This window comes from Sorghum bicolor, chromosome 1, assembly GCF_000003195.3.
Source record: "Sorghum bicolor cultivar BTx623 chromosome 1, Sorghum_bicolor_NCBIv3, whole genome shotgun sequence".
Lineage (NCBI taxonomy): Eukaryota > Viridiplantae > Streptophyta > Magnoliopsida > Poales > Poaceae > Sorghum > Sorghum bicolor.
The window spans coordinates 61,031,824-61,052,416 of record NC_012870.2 but is presented as its reverse complement, the minus strand read 5'-3'; the positions used below and the strand labels follow the sequence as shown (position 1 = coordinate 61,052,416).

The 20,593-nt window shown below is 38.8% G+C and overlaps 2 protein-coding genes across 8 annotated transcripts; both read right to left on the bottom strand.

Moving 5' to 3' along the window:
• On the bottom strand, positions 1,529-7,686 carry LOC8066223. Its single transcript, XM_002465010.2, has 7 exons — positions 7,379-7,686; positions 5,527-6,123; positions 4,072-5,345; positions 3,902-3,980; positions 3,460-3,830; positions 2,234-2,332; positions 1,529-2,131 (listed from the first exon to the last, which is right to left on the bottom strand). The coding sequence occupies exons 2-7, from the start codon at positions 6,080-6,082 to the stop codon at positions 1,976-1,978; spliced, it is 2,535 nt and encodes an 844-aa protein (XP_002465055.1). The 5' UTR covers positions 6,083-6,123; positions 7,379-7,686; the 3' UTR covers positions 1,529-1,975.
• LOC8066222 (deSI-like protein At4g17486) lies at positions 11,907-20,236 on the bottom strand. Of its 7 annotated transcripts, none has more exons than XM_021451147.1 (6): positions 20,013-20,236; positions 18,609-18,678; positions 17,464-17,570; positions 17,160-17,372; positions 13,620-13,907; positions 11,907-12,670 (listed from the first exon to the last, which is right to left on the bottom strand). In XM_021451147.1, the coding sequence occupies exons 3-6, from the start codon at positions 17,468-17,470 to the stop codon at positions 12,432-12,434; spliced, it is 747 nt and encodes a 248-aa protein (XP_021306822.1). In that variant the 5' UTR covers positions 17,471-17,570; positions 18,609-18,678; positions 20,013-20,236; the 3' UTR covers positions 11,907-12,431. The 7 variants fall into 7 exon arrangements, with proteins under 7 accessions (XP_021306822.1, XP_021306821.1, XP_021306824.1 ...); XM_021451146.1 differs by lacking the exon at positions 18,609-18,678 and adding an exon at positions 17,922-17,990; XM_021451149.1 differs by lacking the exon at positions 18,609-18,678 and adding an exon at positions 17,922-17,990 and having other exon boundaries at positions 17,464-17,567.

Genomic DNA, 20,593 nt, shown 5'->3' with positions numbered 1-20,593 from the left:
TCTATTATCGTCTTTGATGTACTCTTATTTTTTAGAGGTGATTTTATGTCTTATTGTCTATCTTTTATACCAGCCTTTGTTTTCCTTGAGATATATCATATATGACACTCGATTGAGTGTTTTATCAAAAAAACAAGTAATCTATAAGGTAGGTCTTAGCCGAGACAAAAAAAATCTCAATCTCTAAAATCATGTGCAAAATCAAAAAAAAAGAGAGTGAGGAGTAAGAAAAGGTGGCATTTGTTTCTCTATGGTAGTCCATAAGTCTATAGGTAATGGGTATCTTTTATTATGGATTACTCTATAGACTAGTCTGACCTCACAGTGTTTCATCTAGCTGATGGGTGTTATTTTAATCACTACGGATTGCTATCAATAAGAGCAATTCATAGAACTAAAATATTATCTACCATACACACAAACTTATAGATTACCCATAAGCAATAAAAATTTATTATTGTTTTCACTCCTCACTCCCTGCCTCTTTTTGGCCGGAATGGTGGAAGAGGATTTTTTTTATTTCTAGTCGAACCTTTCTTATAGACTACTTGTTGATTGAACACTGTGAGAAAATAATAGTGATTATAGACTAGTCATGTGGATCTCATGTATATAAACTACTTAGTTCATATACATTATGGTTGCCCTAAAGGGAGCCAAGCCGTGTGGATGCATGTCACCCATGGATAGCCCCATGGCGTATCCACTCTTATGGACAAATTATGCTACCACTCGTTCGACTGGCGGTTTATGAAAGAAGTTGGGAGAGATGGAATGGATAGGAAGAAAATATGACAAAGAGAAAAGGACATTAAAACTTAATGCGAGCCCATCTAAAGAAACTAGTGATCTGAGAATGTAGTTTCCTAATCAACTAGCTGACACCGAGAAAAGAAGCAGTGTTACATTCCACTTGTTTCCTTTGCGGAAGAAAGCAAACTAAGTGGCAAGACCATCTTCGAATTGAGAAAGAAATTACCATCTAGAAAAAGTTAATTGCTCATTTTCTCAGAAAATATTTTAGAAAGGTCCAAAAAGGTAAAAAAAAGTTTCAGAGAACTTTTTAACATAAAAATTTTTCTACCACTTTGTTTTAGAAACTTTTTAGATAAAATAAAAAAAACTTGGAAACATAAAAAATTGTTGAAAAGAACATGAAGAGAGAAGGGGCTCAAAGACTAATTTCATAGGGTAGATGCATTTTGCAGTATCTTTTGCAATGGATCACAAAGGGCTAGACGTCGGAGGGTGGGAGAGGGGATAGTGAATGAAAGGACGGGCGGTAGTGGTAAGCTACTCAAGGGTTGCCAGTTTGCCACTAATTTCACTCAGATCCAGATCTACACTACATAAGAGGGAGACCTCCCACAATTATCCCATCCGATCACTACCCCACGAAAATGTGACTATAGCTTGGCTTTTAAGGCAGGTGGTTTCAATAAAATATGAATTCAAGCTCCAAGTAACCACGAGCTTTTTGGTTGAGCCAAACTATGCTTCCTTTCATCCTTTGATCTGCAATCTATAATGTTTTGAAAAAAGATAGGTACACATACATAGAATTAACAGCGGCTGCCCATGAATTTAAGTGCTACCTATAGTTCCCTAGATAAAGCACTTTAGGGCAACAGGATACCAATAATTTTATTACATAGGCTAATTCTAGGTTACAAATTTGCGCTCAAAAATTCTGAATTACAAATTACTTGTGGCCTCAGCAAACATTGTAAAATTTGTCGCTTTACATGGACTCTTGAGCTCAACATACAAGGATAATACCTGAGTTGCCACAACAATGTCATCAATCAATTTACAGTAAAATACATACTGTGAGTTCAACACAGCATTATCTGTTTTCTACAGTGAATGGAAGCATTCTCATTATTTTGGTTCAACTGAGCGGCTTGTTTGATTCTATTCTATTGTCAAAAGGTTGTTTTTCTGATCAAATTTCATGACAACCTGCTTAGTATGTCTATAAATCACTCTGGCATTCGGAAAGAAGAGAGGCTTGTCCATCCTTAAAAACCTTAACATGGCAGAGCATTCCTCCAGCTTCATCTGCAAACGTTATTTTTCTTTGTTTCCTTGGTGCTTCAGGATGTGAAACATCATTCTTCTTTGCTAGGCTCTGCAATTGAAATTTTAATACAGACATGACAAAAATATCAGTTCAGGGTCATTTTCTTCACTACAAAAATTAGTACGATCTTCAAAATGGATAGATACAAACCAATATTTTACAAAAGCGACTGCAGTCTTTGTTCATTATCGACAGCCATTTCCTCGTAGTCCTCTCCACTTCTAATGCATCCTCAGAGGCTGCTCTGATCTGTCCATAGAAACATTGCACCACATTAATCAAATATAAACATCATTCGAGTTGCTTTGCTTTGCATACGTAAACATAAACTGGATGTTTTCTGAAATAAATTTAAAATTGAAAGAAAAAACATATAAGTGTTCAAATCCTGTGTTATGTACTTTGTTTTTCAGTGAAATAAAGATTTCAATCAGAGCATGTGGAATCCATGCTTAGACCCACATTTACTGGTCAGCTGGTATTTAACCTCAAACAGTTCCAACAGTACTAGAGGCAATTCATTGCAGTTGTCCTAATTGGTGGATATTACTTCTTAGTCTCCCAGTTGTCCTAATTGGTAGATATTACTTCCTAGTCTCCTAGAGGAAACACTTTCAACACTGCACTAACAGGTATGCTAATGGTACAAAAGAGTGCAAGTATGTAAACACGACCAGCAAAAACTTTTTCTGCCAACAATTGACTTGCATGAGAAACAGACAGATTAATCAAATATTTTAGTCATGGAAAACGACACTGGGCTCAAAGTCAACGTGTTTTTTCTATACAAGGATATTAGCATGTACTGATCTTAGCATCTACTCCCTCTGCTCTAGAATTATAGGACATTTTGGCTTTTCTAGATATATTGCTTTTACTATGCATTTAGACAGTGTATATCTGAGTGAGCAAAAGCTATGAATCTATAAAAGCCAAAACGTCTTATAGTTTGGAACAGATGGAGTAGTAATCAATTAAGCACTAACAAAAGAAGCATTGCCTGGTATTGTTAAACAATGCTAACTAAAAAGACAACACAGAAATGAAGACAACCAGGCTTCAAGGTTAAAGGAGTAATCAGATTGTAATCGGATTGTTCTTTTATCTATCTTTAATAAAATGACATGCAGCTCTCCTGCGTGTTTGAGAGAAAAAAAAACTAGGACATGGCTTTAAGGTTAGAGTCATATCATATAAGTAACAATCTTGAGAATAATTAACCTCTCTTATCGTGTTACTGGAATCACATTATTTTGAGTAGCAGTTTCAAAACATGGTGTAACTTCAACAAACAGAAGTGCTTATCTATTTATTGTGAGAGCAGCAACTTTACTAGAATTTAGAATGAGAAGTGCATATTCCATTTCATGTCTCACCTCGGCAATGTTAAAGTTAGGAAGTAAAGAATATGCTTCTGTTGACAAACTTTCGTCCACTATACTTTTCATGTGCTTCAAGCTCCTGATAAGCTTTGCAGCTATATTTTCCATATCATGCATCTGCCTTTGTGAAAACTCAACAGCTTTCTCAGTGTCTAAGACCACTGGTGAACTTCTCATGCAAGAACAAGTTATCTGTTGATGGGGTGGGGATCCTGTTGACTTCAGAACTCCTTTGCTTGTAGGAGAGACAGAAGTCCTGCCCTTAAGTCTCCTGTCTGTGCGGAACATTGATCTGTCTTGCATGTGTGCTGGCTGAGGCAATGATATTGGAGTTTTGCCACGATCTTCAATAATGATTTTGCTCTCTGCAACAAGAAAGAGTATGATTATAATGATCTTGTAAAAATATTAGAAACGGACAGCATATATTGCTTACTCGATCTTTGGACTCCATCACACAAATCAATACCAGTCAGAGCACTACAAAGCTTCTCCTGAGACATCGGTGACATAATCTGAAGAAAAAAAAAGGAAAACAAAAGATGTTAGTATGGATATCTTGCTAATGCATATGCAATGAAACATTGTTGAAGGGATGGTTCAGACCTTTCTCTTGGACAGTAATACTTTTGGAGCATGTTCTTCAATTGATTCTTCATCCACAAAAAATTCTGGCTTTTGGATTTGCACATCAGTTTCCAGAGAGATAGCAGAAGAATTTTGATCTCCAGCAGATAACTTTTTTGATTCTTCAGCATTAGAGATCTCTGGCATGACACTGCTAAGGTTGAACTTATCACTACACGACTGGTATAACTGATCTTGAGGCACTAATTCTTCTGATCCCTCATCATTATTAATAGATCTACAAATGTCATAGTCTACTGTAGAATTTAACTTATAAGGCCAGTCCACATTATTGGGAGGTGAAATTTTATCATCTGAAGCCTTTTTGTCTTCAGGACAGTTGTCAGTGAAGTCGATAAGTGAGCTCTGAATCACAGTTGTATCTGGGAGTCCAACAGAAGATTTATTTTTAGAGGCCATCCTTTGTGCATTATTATTCAAAACATCATATACTATACTTTCTAGCCTTCCATCCTGTGCAACAAAATTGGCAGGATGAGCCAAGTCAATAGTCTTGTCAAAGGTGAATGTACCAGTGGCATCTCCAATTTCCATATCTAGTAACATATGCTTTGGTCTTACACCACAGCAGACTATTGAATCCAATTGGCCCTCAGCCTGCATCCGCGCAACCCCCTCAAGTGAAGTGCAGTTCATTTCTGTGCTTCCACATAAATCAGATTGAGTATTTGTGCTAGAGTCATCGATAGGAGACAACTCTTCCAAAATCTTTACAGGTTCATTCCCATGAACAAATAAATTCCAGTCCTCATCATTATCTATAAGATCATGGCAGGACTGACTGAAAGAACAAGCCTTAAGTCCATTTGCAGTAGAAGACTTATCCATATCTGGATTAGTTATATTTTCAGATGTTTTCTGATGATTGCTCACTTCATCAATGAGATCCAATGAAGAAACAACCTCAGTTGCCTTTGCAGCTGTAATGTCATCAAAATTGTTTTCTTTGAAATTGCAGGTTTCTTCGCAGGAATGATCAGAAACATCAGCTAATTGAGCTGGTTGGGTCATGAAACAAGATTGAGGCACAGAGTCATCACCCTCCATCAGCTCAAAGGATGAATGCTCAGGATTCTTTATGGAACAAATAGAAGTTCCAAATTCAGAGTAATTTGTATCTTCAGTTTTTATTTCACAAAGTACATCAGGTTTTGCACAGCACGCTAGAGCTCCAGCTGTATTGTTCACTTCAGCACAACACATTTGCTCCCCAACTATTTCTTCAGTACAATCTGAAAGTGCAGTATAGAAAAAAAACATTTAGCCACATAATTGAAAAGGGGTATGTTTATTTCAAGAAAAAGTATCTGCAGAAACAAGAAAAAAAAACTCTACACATTCATCTAACACATCTAGACGATAATAGACAGTGATATAAGAACTGGACTTCATATGAACAGGCTAGTGACTCACCAATAACAACTTTAGACTGCTCCAGTTCTGCAACTCTCCTTCCAAGCTTCTCTAATACTGGGTCTTGCATTGTTGCTTTGAGCAGGGAGCTCTGTGCAGAACTAAGAATCTCATCACTCTGTGATGTTGTATCTTCCTCTTTCGCAGCAAATGGAGAAGATCTTAGTGCATCCATCTTTATATTTGCTTTAGCAGGAGATGTTTTTGGTCTCTTCTGTTTCAATGCAATAAGAGGCTTATCAAGATCAATGTCATCTTCTGTTTTAGCCTGATTCTTAATGCCACATCCTTCCAGTGTGATTTTTGAAGTCTTCCGATTCTTAGCTTTACACTGAGTTCTGAGATCCTTGAGAGATACATCATGACAATCTTGTTCACTATCCTTGTCACTGACAGAACCAACACTTAGTTCAGAATCAATGACTTCAGTTTTGATCCTCTTAAAGGTAGCAGGATCCCTGTCAGAATCTTCATCATAAATTGTGTGAATATTCTTGAACCTTGTAGATCTTCTAAGACAACCAAAATTAAGATTTGTGCAAGCAGAAGCAGGCATTGTGGCTTTTGAAAGCAACGGTACAGATTGGAAAATATTTCCTGTAGAAATGCAGAAAATCAAGTGTTATGATCAGGTGCATGCTCCATAGATGCATGAATATGGATGTTTTAAAAAGCGATAGGAGCAAACGGTCAGGCTCTGCCTAGCACCTAGGCAGTTGTATTTTTTGCAAGCAAGAGTAAGCCTTGTTAAACACAGAAGATATGCCATATATATTAAAAGAAAGACTTTGACATTATCACAGTTCAATGACCATTATTTATCTTCCTCCATCTCCATTTGTCCCATTTTCCTTCACATATAAGTCCTAACCCACTGTAAGTGAAAAATGCCTAGACTTAACAACTAAGTCTAGGCGAGGCAATGATGCTCTGCCTAGTGCCCAGCGCCTAGGTGCCGCCTAGCACTGCTTTTTGAAACAGAGATGAATATCACCTCTCAAAAATGTAAGCGCATATCCAATGAGAGCATCAAACTTTCCAGTAAAAAGAAAAGAAGGGAATCAACTTAATGTAATAAGCAAAAACGATGTTGACGAAGAATCATATGGTTTTTTTTTTTTTTTTTGCAATCACGCCCGTCCCCTAGGGCATGTATTTCATTAAGCAGAAAAGAGTCCAACCCTAAACACAGCAGCTTATGGTAATTTGCCCTTGAATTCTTCGAGATACAGAAAAACAAAGACGTGATCTTATCGAAACAGCATAGAAATAATGCATAAATGTGCATACGTGATCTTCAACTAATAAGCAATTGTATGTATGTGTTGAACAGGAATGATCCATAAACCACACTAGAAATAAGACACGAGACACTGCTATACATCAAGGACCAGACTTCCATTACCCAGCACAGAGATTAAAAAAAAGGAACAGAGAAATGGACAATCTTGCACGCATATTTCATTCTAAAGAATGCATTTTCACATTTGCTCGTCTCGTCAAGAAACCCCCAGTGGCATTCACCTCGAGAAACTGTGTGGCAATACTGAATCCCTGAAACGAACACTTTTGCCCGAGAGGAGCATTTCTTCGCCTAATCCCAGTGGCCAGTGCCACCAACCACACCCCTCAAATCAATCAATACCAACGGAAACAACAGAAACTGTCCTAGCCACGGCTCATTCGAGCAGATCGACTAACAGATCTGCAACTTTCGGTAGGGAAATGCCAAGATAAATAAAGATCTTTTTCCAACAAAAAAGATAAACATAGATCTACTACGGCCCGCAGACCAGAGAGGGCCGTCGCCGGCCGCAGCGGCGGGCGGGCGTGAAAAGCTGGAGATGCTGACCTTGTATGACGGATAAACGCGGCTGGCGAGCGGAGGGGGAGACGGCACCCGCAAGCCGGCTTCTTGGCAACGCCGGAATGGGGAAGGAGCTCTGGCGTCCGTGAGGAGTGGAGGAGAGAAGGAAGCGGAGGGGAGGGAGACTAGGAACCTCGGCTTACTGTGGATAGTATAATTGCTGGGATGCGGGGACGGAGCGCGCGAAGTAGCTGGGCAAATTTCGCGCCCTTGTGCGAGCGGGCGGGAAACTGCAGCCGCCAGCCCCGCTTCTTGGAGCTTTGTGTTTTGGGAAGACGAGGTGGCGGGGAGACGGGCAACAGGGAGTGGCGCCGTGGGCCGTGGGCCGTGGCGGCGGCAGTGTGAAAGCAACCCTAAACAGCCATTTGGAGCTAATTTCCAATAGTACCCCTAACTAGATAAGGTCGACCTGAATGCATAGAGGGGTAATTTTGAAAAAACTCAAAACCTCACCGGTCCGCATAAAACTGCCCGGTCCACCGGTTTGACGAAAAACCTGTTGGTTCAACCGGTTTATAGCGGTTCGATTGCATAGACGGTCTTCTAAGTGAATTAAACCGTTGTAGGCTCTGGTTCGGTCTTTTAGCGATCGAACCGGTGGTCTGATCCAATCCGAATAACTAGGTGTCAAACTGTGAATCGACCGCTCTTCAGTTAGCGCAGCTCCAACGGTCTTATAAAAAAAGCAAGCAACTCATATAATCTTTTATTTAGTTAATAAAAAAGAAAGAAAAATAAAGTAGTTCTTCATAAAGAGCTAAACTCACACAGTCTCTTATGATTGACATAGGCTTTTTGCTTGATGTATTGCTCATGCTAGTTGCATTTGGTGTTTCTGCATGTAAAAGGTTTCTTAGAATGTTTAGCAATGAGTACTTTCTCCAAGGAATTTTGAGTACCATGTTCCAGAAAAATTCTAGTTTTTTTTGTAATTTAATTATTTTCTCTTAGCCAAATATATTTTTTGAAGCATCCAACAATATTTTTTAAGAACCAAATACTTTATTTGGATTTGTCATATCATAATCTGTTTTAGAGATTATCCCCATAAAATATCTTAGACCTTATTTTTTTTCTTGGTTTAAATATTAATTTAGAATTTACCAGGAATTGTTTCTAAACTAGGAATAAACTTCAAAAACAATAAAAAATCATAACCCCGTGATGGAAAAAATTATAACCCAAATCGAGTGGCTAACTATGGGTGTGCATCCAACGATTATTAAAGGGCCACTAAATAAAGCACTATTGGTTGATCCGTCGGGCTTCAACAAGGAGCACCGGGTCATAAGGTGCCTCTTTGTACACTATTCCTTAAATGGTTACATCAAAATATTCCTTTACCTTACTAGATGATATACGTCAAGCTCCGCTAAGACCACGAGGGCATAAGGTGCCTCTATGTACACTATCCCTCGAACGGTCACACCAAAATATTCAACCACTTAGGTACCTAGTGGATTATAGAAGTAAGCATATCCAACTTTGAATTAGCCATTGCGCTATGTCACGGGGTCACCAAGCCATTTGCAGGAGCAAAGCCAACCATAGCGCCTCCTCCTACTCTTGCTTACAAATCCCAATACCTATGGGGGCGCTCTGGCGATGTTTCTAGTGGAGGAGGTGCATCACACCGTTGTGGATGGACTCCAAGCTTGACTCCTAGCGGGACTCGGTGGAGGTTGCTCCCAATGCTTGGAAAAGGATTTGGGAGGTAGACAGACTCCCAACTACCAACTAAGTTGCAAAGGCAGTGTTGGAGCCTTGCAGGTATCGTAATGGATAGACTCGGTGAGACAAGGTAGGTATGAAATTGCAAGCAAGAGCAGGAGGTGGAGGCATCATGGAGAGAGGAGGGTGAACCATGAAAAGATAAAGTGATAGAGGGAGAGAGAGAGGGGAGGAGACAAAGGAGAGAGAGGAAAAGATGGGTGGATGAGAGAGATCAAGTCAAGAGATAAGTCTTCCACAATGTCACAAACAATGCCTAAAAATCATTGAGTTCCACCTGTGAATTATGGCGCCACACTTGATAGCTCACAGCGGTGGATAACACGAAACATCACTTGGGCTAGCGAATTTTTTAACTACATAGTTGTACGGTGCATCTCTTTCTAGGGTATGTTGAAAATTGAGCTTAAGGTGCACTCCAAAACATCAACTATGGTTAGAAATACCTCTATTGGTACAAATGGGCCAAACCACGAATCACGGTTACAAACCGATTTTAGAAACTATGGTTAGTTGTCTCTCAAATGGCATTTTCTAGAGGATGTTTTTTGATCCAACCGTTAATAGAAAAAGTAAAGCGCCTCAAAATCCTTTACGTTGTGGTGTGTTAGGGCACTCACAATGTAGACTCTATCATAGAGTCTAAAGTTATTTATTACCTCGAACAATGTGGATTTGGAGTCTAAGGGCACTCACAATGCAGACTCTATCATATAGTCTAAAGTTATTTATTACCTCGAACAATGTGGACTTAGAGTCTAAATAAGACTTGGAGTCTTATTTTTTTCTACCTTAGGGCACTCACAATGCAAGACTCTATCATAGAGTCCAAGACAATTAATTACATATTATTTATGATATTTTGCTGATGTGGCAGCATATTTATTGAAGAAAGAGGTAGAAAAAATAAGACTCCAAGTCTTATTTAGACTCTAAGTCCACATTGTTTGAGGTAATAAATAACTTTCGACTATATGATAGAGTCTGCATTGTGAGTGCCCTAAATAAGACTTGGAGTCTTATTTTTTCTACCTCTTTCTTCAATAAATATGCTGCCACATCAGCAAAATATCATAATTAATCTGTAATTAAGTGTCTTGGACTCTGTGATAGAGTCTTGCATTATGAATGCCCTTATATGTACTTCCTTTCCTCTGGTCTAGTTTAGTTTATAAGATAATTCAAGTACATCAAGACTTAAACTTTATAGAGAATTTTATTATGGCTGGAGAAACGAGGATTGTTGCCGGGGAGAAATCAGGTGGCTAGAAAACAGAGGTACTAAGGGGAAAAGTATCAGAAGGTGCCAGGTGCATAGTAAATTGGTGAGACCATATTTTTAGATTTTTTTTTTGTGTAACAAGGATAGAATAATAAATTCCTATTAAAAGCATGTCAGATAACTGATGACTCTCTCATCTATCCAAGTCACCGGAGACACTGAAGCTGAAGGACAAGGTCGGGGACCATGTTAAACAATATAAGTTCATAATTATAACAATAATACAAAAATGTTATAATCATAAACAATATAATATAAAAATAAATGATCAAAGTGTATTTTTAGAGACCATGTTATGTCAAACTATGCATTATAAAGTAGACCGGTGGGAGTATTTTGCATCCTCTCCACCCTTTGCATTATAAATACTCCCTCTCCTTGAAAGCTTCAACTTATAGAGTCGTCATATGTCAAACTTTTAAACTTTGACCGAATTTCTAAAAAACATATTAAGATTTATAGTACCAAATTAATAACATTAAATTTATCATAGAATATACTTTCATAAGATACTTAGGCCTTGTTTAGTTCCCAAAAAATTTTGTAAAATTTTTCAGATTCCCCATCACATCGAATCTTTAGACGCATGCATGAAGTATTAAATGTAGACAAAAATAAAAACTAATTGCACAGTTTGATCGGAATTGATAAGACGAATCTTTTGAGCCTAGTTAGTCCATGATTGGACAATTTTTGTCAAATACAAACGAAGGTGCTACAGTGTCGATTTCTTAAATTTTTTTGGAACTAAACAAGACCTTATTTTATGTCATAGATATTGATGCTCTTTTCTATATAGTTAGTTAAATTTAAAAAGTTTGGCTGACACGAATTCTAAGAAAAGCTTTCAAGGACATCTAAGAGTTAAAGCAGGGACATAGAGAGAGTACATGTACTCACTTTCCCCGGTCTGCAAGTTTTTACTCCGATTTTGCATTCTCTTTACCATCTGCACACCGTATCTATTAATAGTTTTAATCACTTTTCCTGTACCTTCGTATTAGGAGAGAAAAAACGGCCCCGTACAAAGATCACCACTCTCCGGGCCAAGCCGTGAGGCGTGAGAAAAACAAGTTAGGAGACTAACTAGAAGGAGAGAAAAAAAATACTCTGAGCCTAGACAAAAAAAAAGGACAAGCGAGGGTAATCTAACCAAGCTCGTCACCGTGACAAAAAAAATCATATATAATTTAACTCCCTCTGATGGCATCAGTTCTTTTTAAGTGGTATAAAATGGAGGTCGCAAGAAGTGACAACTGCATTACCCATGCTTTTCTTTATCTCCACCAGATAGCAAATATCAAAACAAAAAAAAACTTCACAGCAAGGAAATCAGAAAGAATTCTACCACTTGAGAGCATGTGCTAGTGAATGTAGACAAGAATAAAGAGGGTTGGATCACCCTGTTGACGAACTGCATTCCCCTGTGGTTTGGTGCATATGCACTACAAACACTTTATGAGTTTATGTAGAAAAAATATGCATGAAAGATTGCTTGCGTTAGAAAACCAAAATGATGGGCAATAGCCCAACGTATACGACATCAGTCATGTACAAAGGCAAATAACCATCTCGTGTTGTCATCATTTGGTGCAAATCCAATACGAGCACACCCATGAGTACACACGAACGGACGAACAATACCACCACTTGGATAAACATCTGCTTTCTAGGGAACAATATAAAAATGGCCCAGTTTGCAAACTACCACAGCCGAAATATCACCTCATAGGCAGCACCCATAAATTGAAATATTTTTTGGAGTTTGTTTTTCCTAGAAGTTTAGGGTGGAGTTTGCCCCCAGCTCACTGTATTTCAAACTCAAATAGTCAAATGTAAGAATAATCTCTACACATTCTCTATACAGATGTTCAAGCACAGCTGGATCCAACGCCCAAGTATGCAAAACACCTTACCAATACCTTTTTATCCTTCTCTGAAGACTGTTGTAGAACAGATTGATGAAAAAAAAATTGATCCTTGTGCTTCATTTGCTAAATATGATAATACAAGGTACCTCAATTGTCAGCTCTTCTTCAATCGGGTAGAATTTGACTGTTTGGCATCCCAAGAAGTGCCTTTCGTGGGGGAACGTAGGGAGAGCGAAGATGTTGAGAAATGTCTTTGGCATAGAGAGATTGAAGAGAAGCAACTGAAGGAACCTGTCAGCATTTTTCTCTCACTATCTTCAGCTTGACAACCTGGGTCATGACGGGCTGCACTGATCTTCAGGGGCACTGGTAGAATGCAGTTGCAAACAGCACCTACACATAAAAGGTTGTGAATCTCAGTGACTGCCATTGACAAAAGCTGTTACAGAAGTTAGAAAAAGATACCCATTATATGAGCTCAAACGTAGTTGATCCAAGCACACTGAATCGTGCAGTTTCCTTTGAACAGCCAAGCTGTCTCACTTTGGATAAATTGCTAAGTTTTCTAGGTAATTACACATAAAATCAATTCTATTGAACGTCGTTGCAGATTTTCCACATACTTTCACATAAAACCACTTCCAGAGAACGTTTTTGCAGAAAACACATGATCCACTCAAAGTGGCCATAATAGACGTAGTCCATACAGCAGCCAAATCAGTTAATGTGCTAGTAGGTGTATTTATTGTATTGAACATTCCCAAAACAACTTTGCCTAACATTACAACCATCAGATATGTCCCATTAGTGGATGTAAAATATCAGTACCTTCACACAGGTGCCATAAGGTCAGGCGTGCAAAAAAAAAGGGAACTAAGATAAATATCTGGGGGAATTATAGTGAGTTGGACCACGTGACACATGAGAAGCACTGGTGTTTACTAAGGCCTTGTTTAGTTACCAAAAAATTTTGCAAAATTTTTCAGATTCCCCGTCACATCGAATCTTTAGACGCATGCATGGAGTATTAAATACAGACGAAAATAAAAACTAATTAGACAGTTTGGTCGGAATTGATGAGACGAATCTTTTAAGCCTAGTTAGTCCATGAATGGACAATATTGGTCAAATACAAATGAAAGTGCTACAGTGTCGATTTCCCAAAACTTTTTGGAACTAAACAATTGAAAAACGAAATTCTACCTTTGAACCTTTAACTCTGACAGCAAACAGATAGTTATAGTAATAATTGAGGAAAGAATAGATACATATACGAACTTTGCAGCAACTCTTAGATAGCAATATAAACGGCTGAGAAAGCACATGTGTCAAGAATTCATACCCATTCTAGCAAGTCGATTAACCCATTTTGGAATCAAATTTCCTGTCAACCTTTTGCAGATATCCTCACAGAAATGGTTGCAGTTTTTACTTATCAAATGGTAGGTATCCCCATTGTAATTTACTGACTGAATCTCCATGAACTCTCTGATTTGGAGAGGATCCAGGCAGGTAGTTCCCATGCATATTGATCTCCTAAATTTGAAACCAGGACACTGCCGAGGTTCCACCTCAAAAACTCCACTAATCGAATAGTCATGTGCTCCAAATGCATACTCCACACCATGAACTGTAAAGAAACAAGGTAGAGAATACCATAAGCCACAACCTACAGTCTTATGCCCAACAGCTAATTAAACAATAAGTACAAATCATATCAAGAAGAAGAATAACAAAAACAATGGGTTTCGATAACCTTGAAGCATTTCATTGAGAAAACAAAACGAAATGGAATCAGCTTTCTGATTTCAGAGGCGCAATACAATCAGTCAAAATGAGTCCTCGATGCCAAGGGTTGTTAATGTAGCAAACAAATAATTTCTCCTATGTTTTCAATCTCTCAATCCCTCTACATCTCACAATCAGTCAAAATGAGTCCTCGATGCCAAGGGTTGTTAATGTAGCAAACAAATAATTTCTCCTATGTTTTCAATCTCTCAATCCCTCTACATCTCTAATTCCACTGTATGTCTGTCGCTCCATTTTAATATCCTATTCTCCTTCAAACCACACAATCTGAACAAATATAGCACATCATCTAATCAATGCAAACCAACACTCACAACAAAAGATGAATGCTGAAAGTTCACGGCTTCAAACACGATTTAACCTTTGCTACTTTTGGTTCCTCCAATATGAAGTCATGATGTATATCTAAAGTTGTACACTGTACAAGCCAGAAATAGCTGGCCAAAAGATGGTCATTCTAATATGAAATAATCAGCATTCATCACAAGTAACTGCTAATAAAGTAACTTAGGCTTGTGCGAGGAAAGATTACTTTTCTAGCATGTTATGGGATCGCATTTGTTAAATATCACTTATTCTCCTTTATCAGAATACTTGAATAGTTGAATAACCCATACAATTATCTGTAGTGAAGAACTTGGGTTAGACAAGGGCAAGAACACAATTTTCCCAACAAAAAAAATATTATGGAGCTAATATTCCCTGATAAGGAAATTACAAATTTATATTTCAGGCCACATGAAATCCTGTAAGATGCATTTTTGTGATAAAAGAACTAAAATTGATTCTAGGAATCTTTACTTTCAATGAAATGTTTTGTACAATCTCCGACAGACGATTCGCTGAAATTCTAAGGCTAGATGGCAGTGGCACAAGAAAACTAGAGGTCATGGCTTGGGCTTTACCTCTCTCCCATCGCGTTTCTGGACAGCGACTTTCCCTGTATGCTGATGATGTCGCTTTATTTATCAAGCTGGTTGAAGAGGAGTTGCAGGTTTCTAAGGAAATTCTTAACATCTTCGGTTCTGCATCTGGTTTGCAGACTAACCTCCACAAGAGCAGTATCATCCCTATCCGCTGCGAGGAGGCTTCAGTGGCAGCAATCATGGATAATCTCCCATGTAATATTTCTGAATTTCCATGAACTTATTTGGGGCTGCCTCTATCTCACGAGAAACTGAGGAAATCTGATTTCATGCCGTGGATTGAAAAAAATGCGGATATGCTACCAGGTTGGAAAGCAGCGTTAATGAATAGGGCTGGACGTGCCACTCTGGTCCGTTTTGTCCTATCAGCTATGCCGATTTATTTGCTGATCGCTATCAACGTCCCAAGTGGTTCATTAAGGCAATTGACAAAATCAGGAAAGGATTTCTTTGGAAAGGGAAAGAGCAAGCAAATGGGGGATGCTGTTTAGTTGCCTGGGAGAAGGTCATGCGGCCCTTGGACCTTGGTGGTCTGGGTATCCCCAATCTAGAGATTAGGACTTGGGCTTTGCAGACAAGATGGCAGTCGCACAAGAAAACTCGAGCTGATCGCCCATGGACAGACCTCGAACTCCCCTCTCACCCTAATTCTCTTGCCCTGTTTGCTATTGCTATCAACACAGAAATGGGAAATGGGCGAAATACTCCTTTTTGGTCGGATAGATGGCTTCACGGTTGCACCATTGTGAGCCTTGCACCTTTGGTAGTTGATTGTGTGCCTCCCCAAATTCGTAAAAAGCGAACAGTGGCTGAAGCCCTTGAAGATGATAGGTGGGTTTCTGATATTCAGGGGGGACTCTCTGGGGTTGGAATCTGTGAATTTCTTCAACTCTGGGATTGTATCAGGGAGTTTGATTTGAATGACCAAGAGGATCGTCACATATGGAAGCTAGATGCAAGTGGCAGTTATTCCTCCAAATCAGCCTACAGAGCATATTTATTCGGTTGTGTAACTTTTGAACCTTGGAGACGGCTGTGGAAATCTTGGGCCCCAAACAAGTGCAAAATTTTTCTGTGGTTGGCAATCCGTAATAGGTGTTGGACTGACAGCAGATAGATTGGCTAAAAGGGGGCTGCCCCATCCAGATAAGTGTCCCCTTTGCGATCAAGAAGAAGAGACGATACGACACCTTCTAACTTCATGTGTTGTAGCAAGGCAAGTTTGGTTCAACCTGTTTGCTCCATTGAACCTTTCTGGGTCGGTTCCGCGTCAGCATGAATCTAGCTTCGCTGAATGGTGGCGCAGGACTATTAAAAAAGTGAAGAAAGAGGACAGAAAGGGGGTTAATTCCCTTGTCATTTTGGGGGCTTGGATGATCTGCAAACATAGGAATGCTTGTGTTTTTTAGGGTGCCTCTCCTTCAGTTAACTCAATCTTGAGTTTGCTTAAGGATGAACAGAGTCTTTGGTGTTTAGCAGGAGCTAAGAAACTGCAAGGTCTAGACCTTGGAAGGGTCGCCTAATTCCTTAGGCGTGGTCAAGTCTTGGTGTGTTCTGTTTTCTTTAAGGCCTTTTTTTTAGTTTGGTTCCCTGACTCTCATATCTGGTCCCCGTATGCGAGGAAGGATTTGTATGGGGACCCTCCTTTTTTTCTCTCTAATGCAATGAAACACAGTTCTCCTGAGTTTTCAAAAAGATTAGATAGAAGAAATGAATGACGAAAAGGAATATAAAATAGCACTAAAATTATTTCACCGAATAACCCGTTGCAAGATTCTTTTTCCATTTTATAGGTTGGCTTCCATCATAAGTTTTGCCAGCAACAATCACACTATTTGATGGTTTAAAAGCAGTGGCTTGGTTAATTGACAAGACCAAAGATTGTATTCCAATGTTGATCGTCCCTAAAACATGGAATCAGTGTATTCAAACAAGGGAAGGCCTATGCACAAAAGATTTTTACAAAGCTGAACACAACATAAAATTTTATAGCAAATTAGTGCCAAGTGCTATGCAGATGTAAATAGACAAACTAAATATCATCATTCTTGAAGTATAATACGAGCTGAATCTTTTACAGGAAGAAAAATAATGCTGACCTTGTGAAAACATAAAAAATAATCAAGGAAACTTGTAGGACATCATACCTTCAATGCCAGAATGAAATACCCCTAGACCAGCCCAGTAAACATAGCCGTTTACTGGTGTCAAATCATACACATTCAGATAAACCAGCGTATTCCCTGGTGGTGGGCTGGCAGATTGGACTTTTGAAAACAAACAAAATTTACCAGAAGATTTCTGGCCTGATTGAAAGCGCATGCTGAGATTCCTTTCCTTCTTTGAGCCTGGTATCATGACTAATACATGCAAGGAAAAAATGGAAGTAGGATAAAAAAATCCATTATGCACCAGATAATATTCAAACAGAAGGGGGGAAAGCTAACACACCTGACATTCTATGCTAGTACAACTGTAGGAAAGGGTGACCATAGTGATTTGAAAAGTAGGATTGGACCAAGTCTTTTTGATCAATTATACACTTCCTAAATAAACTACTGCCACAAAACAAACAGACAAAAGGAGGAAAAGTAAGGCTAGCATCAGGTCAACAAGTAACATAAAAAACCACAGGCTAGATAATTCAGTATTCAGAAATGAGGCATGAAGGTCTTCCTAAGAAATTGTTGCAGGAAATGCCAAAGGCATTTTCAAGATACCATACAGATATAGCACAACAGAGTCATCTCATAGATAGTTTGGTCAAGACTTTAATATCACTGTCTTTAATATTTTCTTATCATACCATTCCCCCAGTGTAGAAAATATGCAGACTAATTCAGTTTGAAAACATGTTTTGGGTTTTCACTGGAACTTTTCCATTAAATGGCCACATATAAATTACTTACTGGTACCAGTAGGGTTAAGCTATGCCAAAAACTAGAAGACAAATGCTCTCTTGTCTCACGGGTATTGACCTAAAACAAAAAATGAATAAGGTCAGAGGGAGCACCTGTATTTTACTTTTTAGGATACATAGCTATCCATGGTTTGTCTTGTAGTAATTTATTTGTAGAAGTATCTGCTACAGGCAAAGCCAACCAATAACGAAAGGGACTAAAACTCCACAAAAAGCAAGGGCTTGTTTGGTTGAGAGTTGAGACCCTGATGAAAATTTGCCCGGGTTGGAGGGAGCCTGGAACCTGCCTCTAACCAGTGCCTGGCTAATAAAACATGGGTGTCTAGGCATAATCATGATGCTTTCAAACGTGTTACTCGCCACTAGGGTGGTATTTCATTTTATTTATTTTTCTGTTCATTTGGATGGCTTGTAAAAAGGTCGTGTAACTATAAATAATTTGGTTTGCCCTTACCTTCATTAATTTATATTGGATAGCTTGCGCAACATATTCAGTGCTACATGTTTTTAGGAAATCCTTTCTCTATCATATTTAATTAAATAATATGGGAGTTTCATTTAAACTTTTATATTGTTAATAGCTTAATTCGCTGAAAAAAATATATAAACCACTTAGTCGGATAGCCCATATTATGATAGTGCTATTAATAAGTCATGCAATTAAACAAGTACTTACGATGTGCCAATTTCATTATTAGTGTTCTCATACACAGGCTTCCAACCAAACAGAAATTCTTCACACTTGCCTGACCATGCACAAAACATCAACTTGTCAGGCTACTCCTAGGAAGCTCTTTTTGCCAGGCAGAATGCCTAGGCCTCCAACCAAGCAGACTCAAACTCAGCCTCACTGAAGACCTGGGAGAATAGGCCATAATAACCATATGCACCTCTATGTGCTTCAAGGATCCATATCCAGAAGGCTCTAAAACCCTGCATCCTAAAGGTGTGGAGGGTTTGCCACATGATGTATCCAAAATTCATATTTGGGGACCCTCATAAAGCATCACAAAGAACCCTGAAAACTTGCGAATGAGAACTCACTTTTCAGAAGACCCTCAAGACATGTGCTTCGAGAGGTCTGGGCTGGACCCTAAGGAATTACATCATTGGCCCAAGGGCATGATTGTCATTATGCAACCCATGATCGTGGCCTACAAATACCTAATGAACGAAGGAACTCATAAATTCACTGAAGCTCATAAGCTGACATATTTGGCTCTCTAAGTCAGTCATGCGAAAGATTCTACTTGTGCTAGTTTACATAAAAAAAAGTCATAGCACTCTATAAGCCTAGTTATATTTTGTTCTCCTGGTAGAACATTTGTAATATAAGGTACACAGTTGTTAACAACTGAGATGAATTCTAATTCAGACAAAAAAAAAAGCCCTCAGTTGTTTTTATGTAATACATACAAAACAAGGAAAGCGACGCTGCTGTGCACACCTCATATATGTAAAGCTGAAAGCGATGCATTACAGTACAGAGACACAGCACAGGTGGGTATAAATGCATGACACATATCAAGAACAAGAAACAGTAAACATACTTTTCTAGGATTCCATCAGGAAAACAAAAACATTTTAACTCAACAACTACAGGCAGCTTATCTCAGCTAAGTCAAACATTGTGAACCTAGTAGTACTTTCAAGAGTTGGTAAACAGAATAAGGCCAAAATGAAATGTCAGATTTGTACTCTATTTAAAGTTGGTGGTATGTCAACACACAGCAGATAATCATAGACACTAAGTACTAACTTGCTCTAGGATCCGTAAAGAATTCCATACGCCGCCGAAACAACTTATAGACTAATAAAGTAATAAAAATTCGCGCCATGACACCCTCAGAACTTATTAGCAGCATTTTCTAATAAAAATTCGCACTATGACATCCAAGAAACCAAGAAATCGGCACCCGGCAAGCGGAAGGCGCGTCTCCCGTAAGATCTGCCACAGGAGGTGCGAATCTCCGCCATGGATCGGAAGGAAAGTGCCGCACCGCATTTCCCAAAAAAGTGCTATGCAATTGGGCAGGAAAAGGGCTAGGAGGAGTACAGAAACAGGAGGGGCAGCAGTTACCAAATCAGGGAACCCACAGGCGGCGGCAACGCAGAGCACGGCAGGGGAGGACGAGGTGTGGGCGGGGGAAGGCTCCGAGCGACGACCGGAGGAAGTGCAAGGAAGTTGGCGTGGCGTCTCCCTCCTCGGGCTTCTCTCGTTTGATGTTTTTCTCTTTTGGATTTGGAATTTTTCTTGCACCTGCTTTGTGTTCGTAAAGAGGGTTTTTTTTTTTTGAAAATGTAAAGAGGCACATTCAATTAGAAGACGACGCGGTTTGGAATGATTTTGTCTTGAAAACCTCACTGAGAGCGGAGGAAAAGGCATTATTAATTATTAACAGTATTATTAGGTGAGGTGTGACGTGTGAATAGCACATGCACTCAACTGAGTGTTGACTTTTCTTTAAAATTTCTTATTACTCCCTTGAAATTGAAAAGCTTTTTTTTATTAGAACCTTGCTTTGACCAACAATTATTCTGTTACTCCTATATTGCAGCACAAATTATATCTGTATTTAAAAATACATATTTATGATCATATTTTTTCTACATCTGACATGTTAGTGGAGTAATTGTTGGTCAAAACATTATTATCTATCA

What these genes read in the sequence shown, in the direction of transcription:
- LOC8066223 (XM_002465010.2), bottom strand. Translation starts at nt 6,082, where the DNA reads ATGCCTGCTTCTGCTTGCACAAATCTTAATTTTGGTTGTCTTAGAAGA. An exon ending in TGATGGAGTCCAAAGATCGA is followed by an intron (nt 3,831 to 3,901) that starts GTAAGCAATATA and finishes TTCTTGTTGCAG; the next exon opens with AGAGCAAAATCATTATTGAA. An exon ending in GTCGCTTTTGTAAAATATTG is followed by an intron (nt 2,132 to 2,233) that starts GTTTGTATCTAT and finishes TTTCAATTGCAG; the next exon opens with AGCCTAGCAAAGAAGAATGA.
- LOC8066222 (XM_021451147.1), bottom strand. An exon ending in ATTTCATTCTGGCATTGAAG is followed by an intron (nt 13,908 to 17,159) that starts GTATGATGTCCT and finishes GTTTCTTTACAG; the next exon opens with TTCATGGTGTGGAGTATGCA. An exon ending in TAATCGACTTGCTAGAATGG is followed by an intron (nt 12,671 to 13,619) that starts GTATGAATTCTT and finishes TTTTATGTGTAG; the next exon opens with GTGCTGTTTGCAACTGCATT.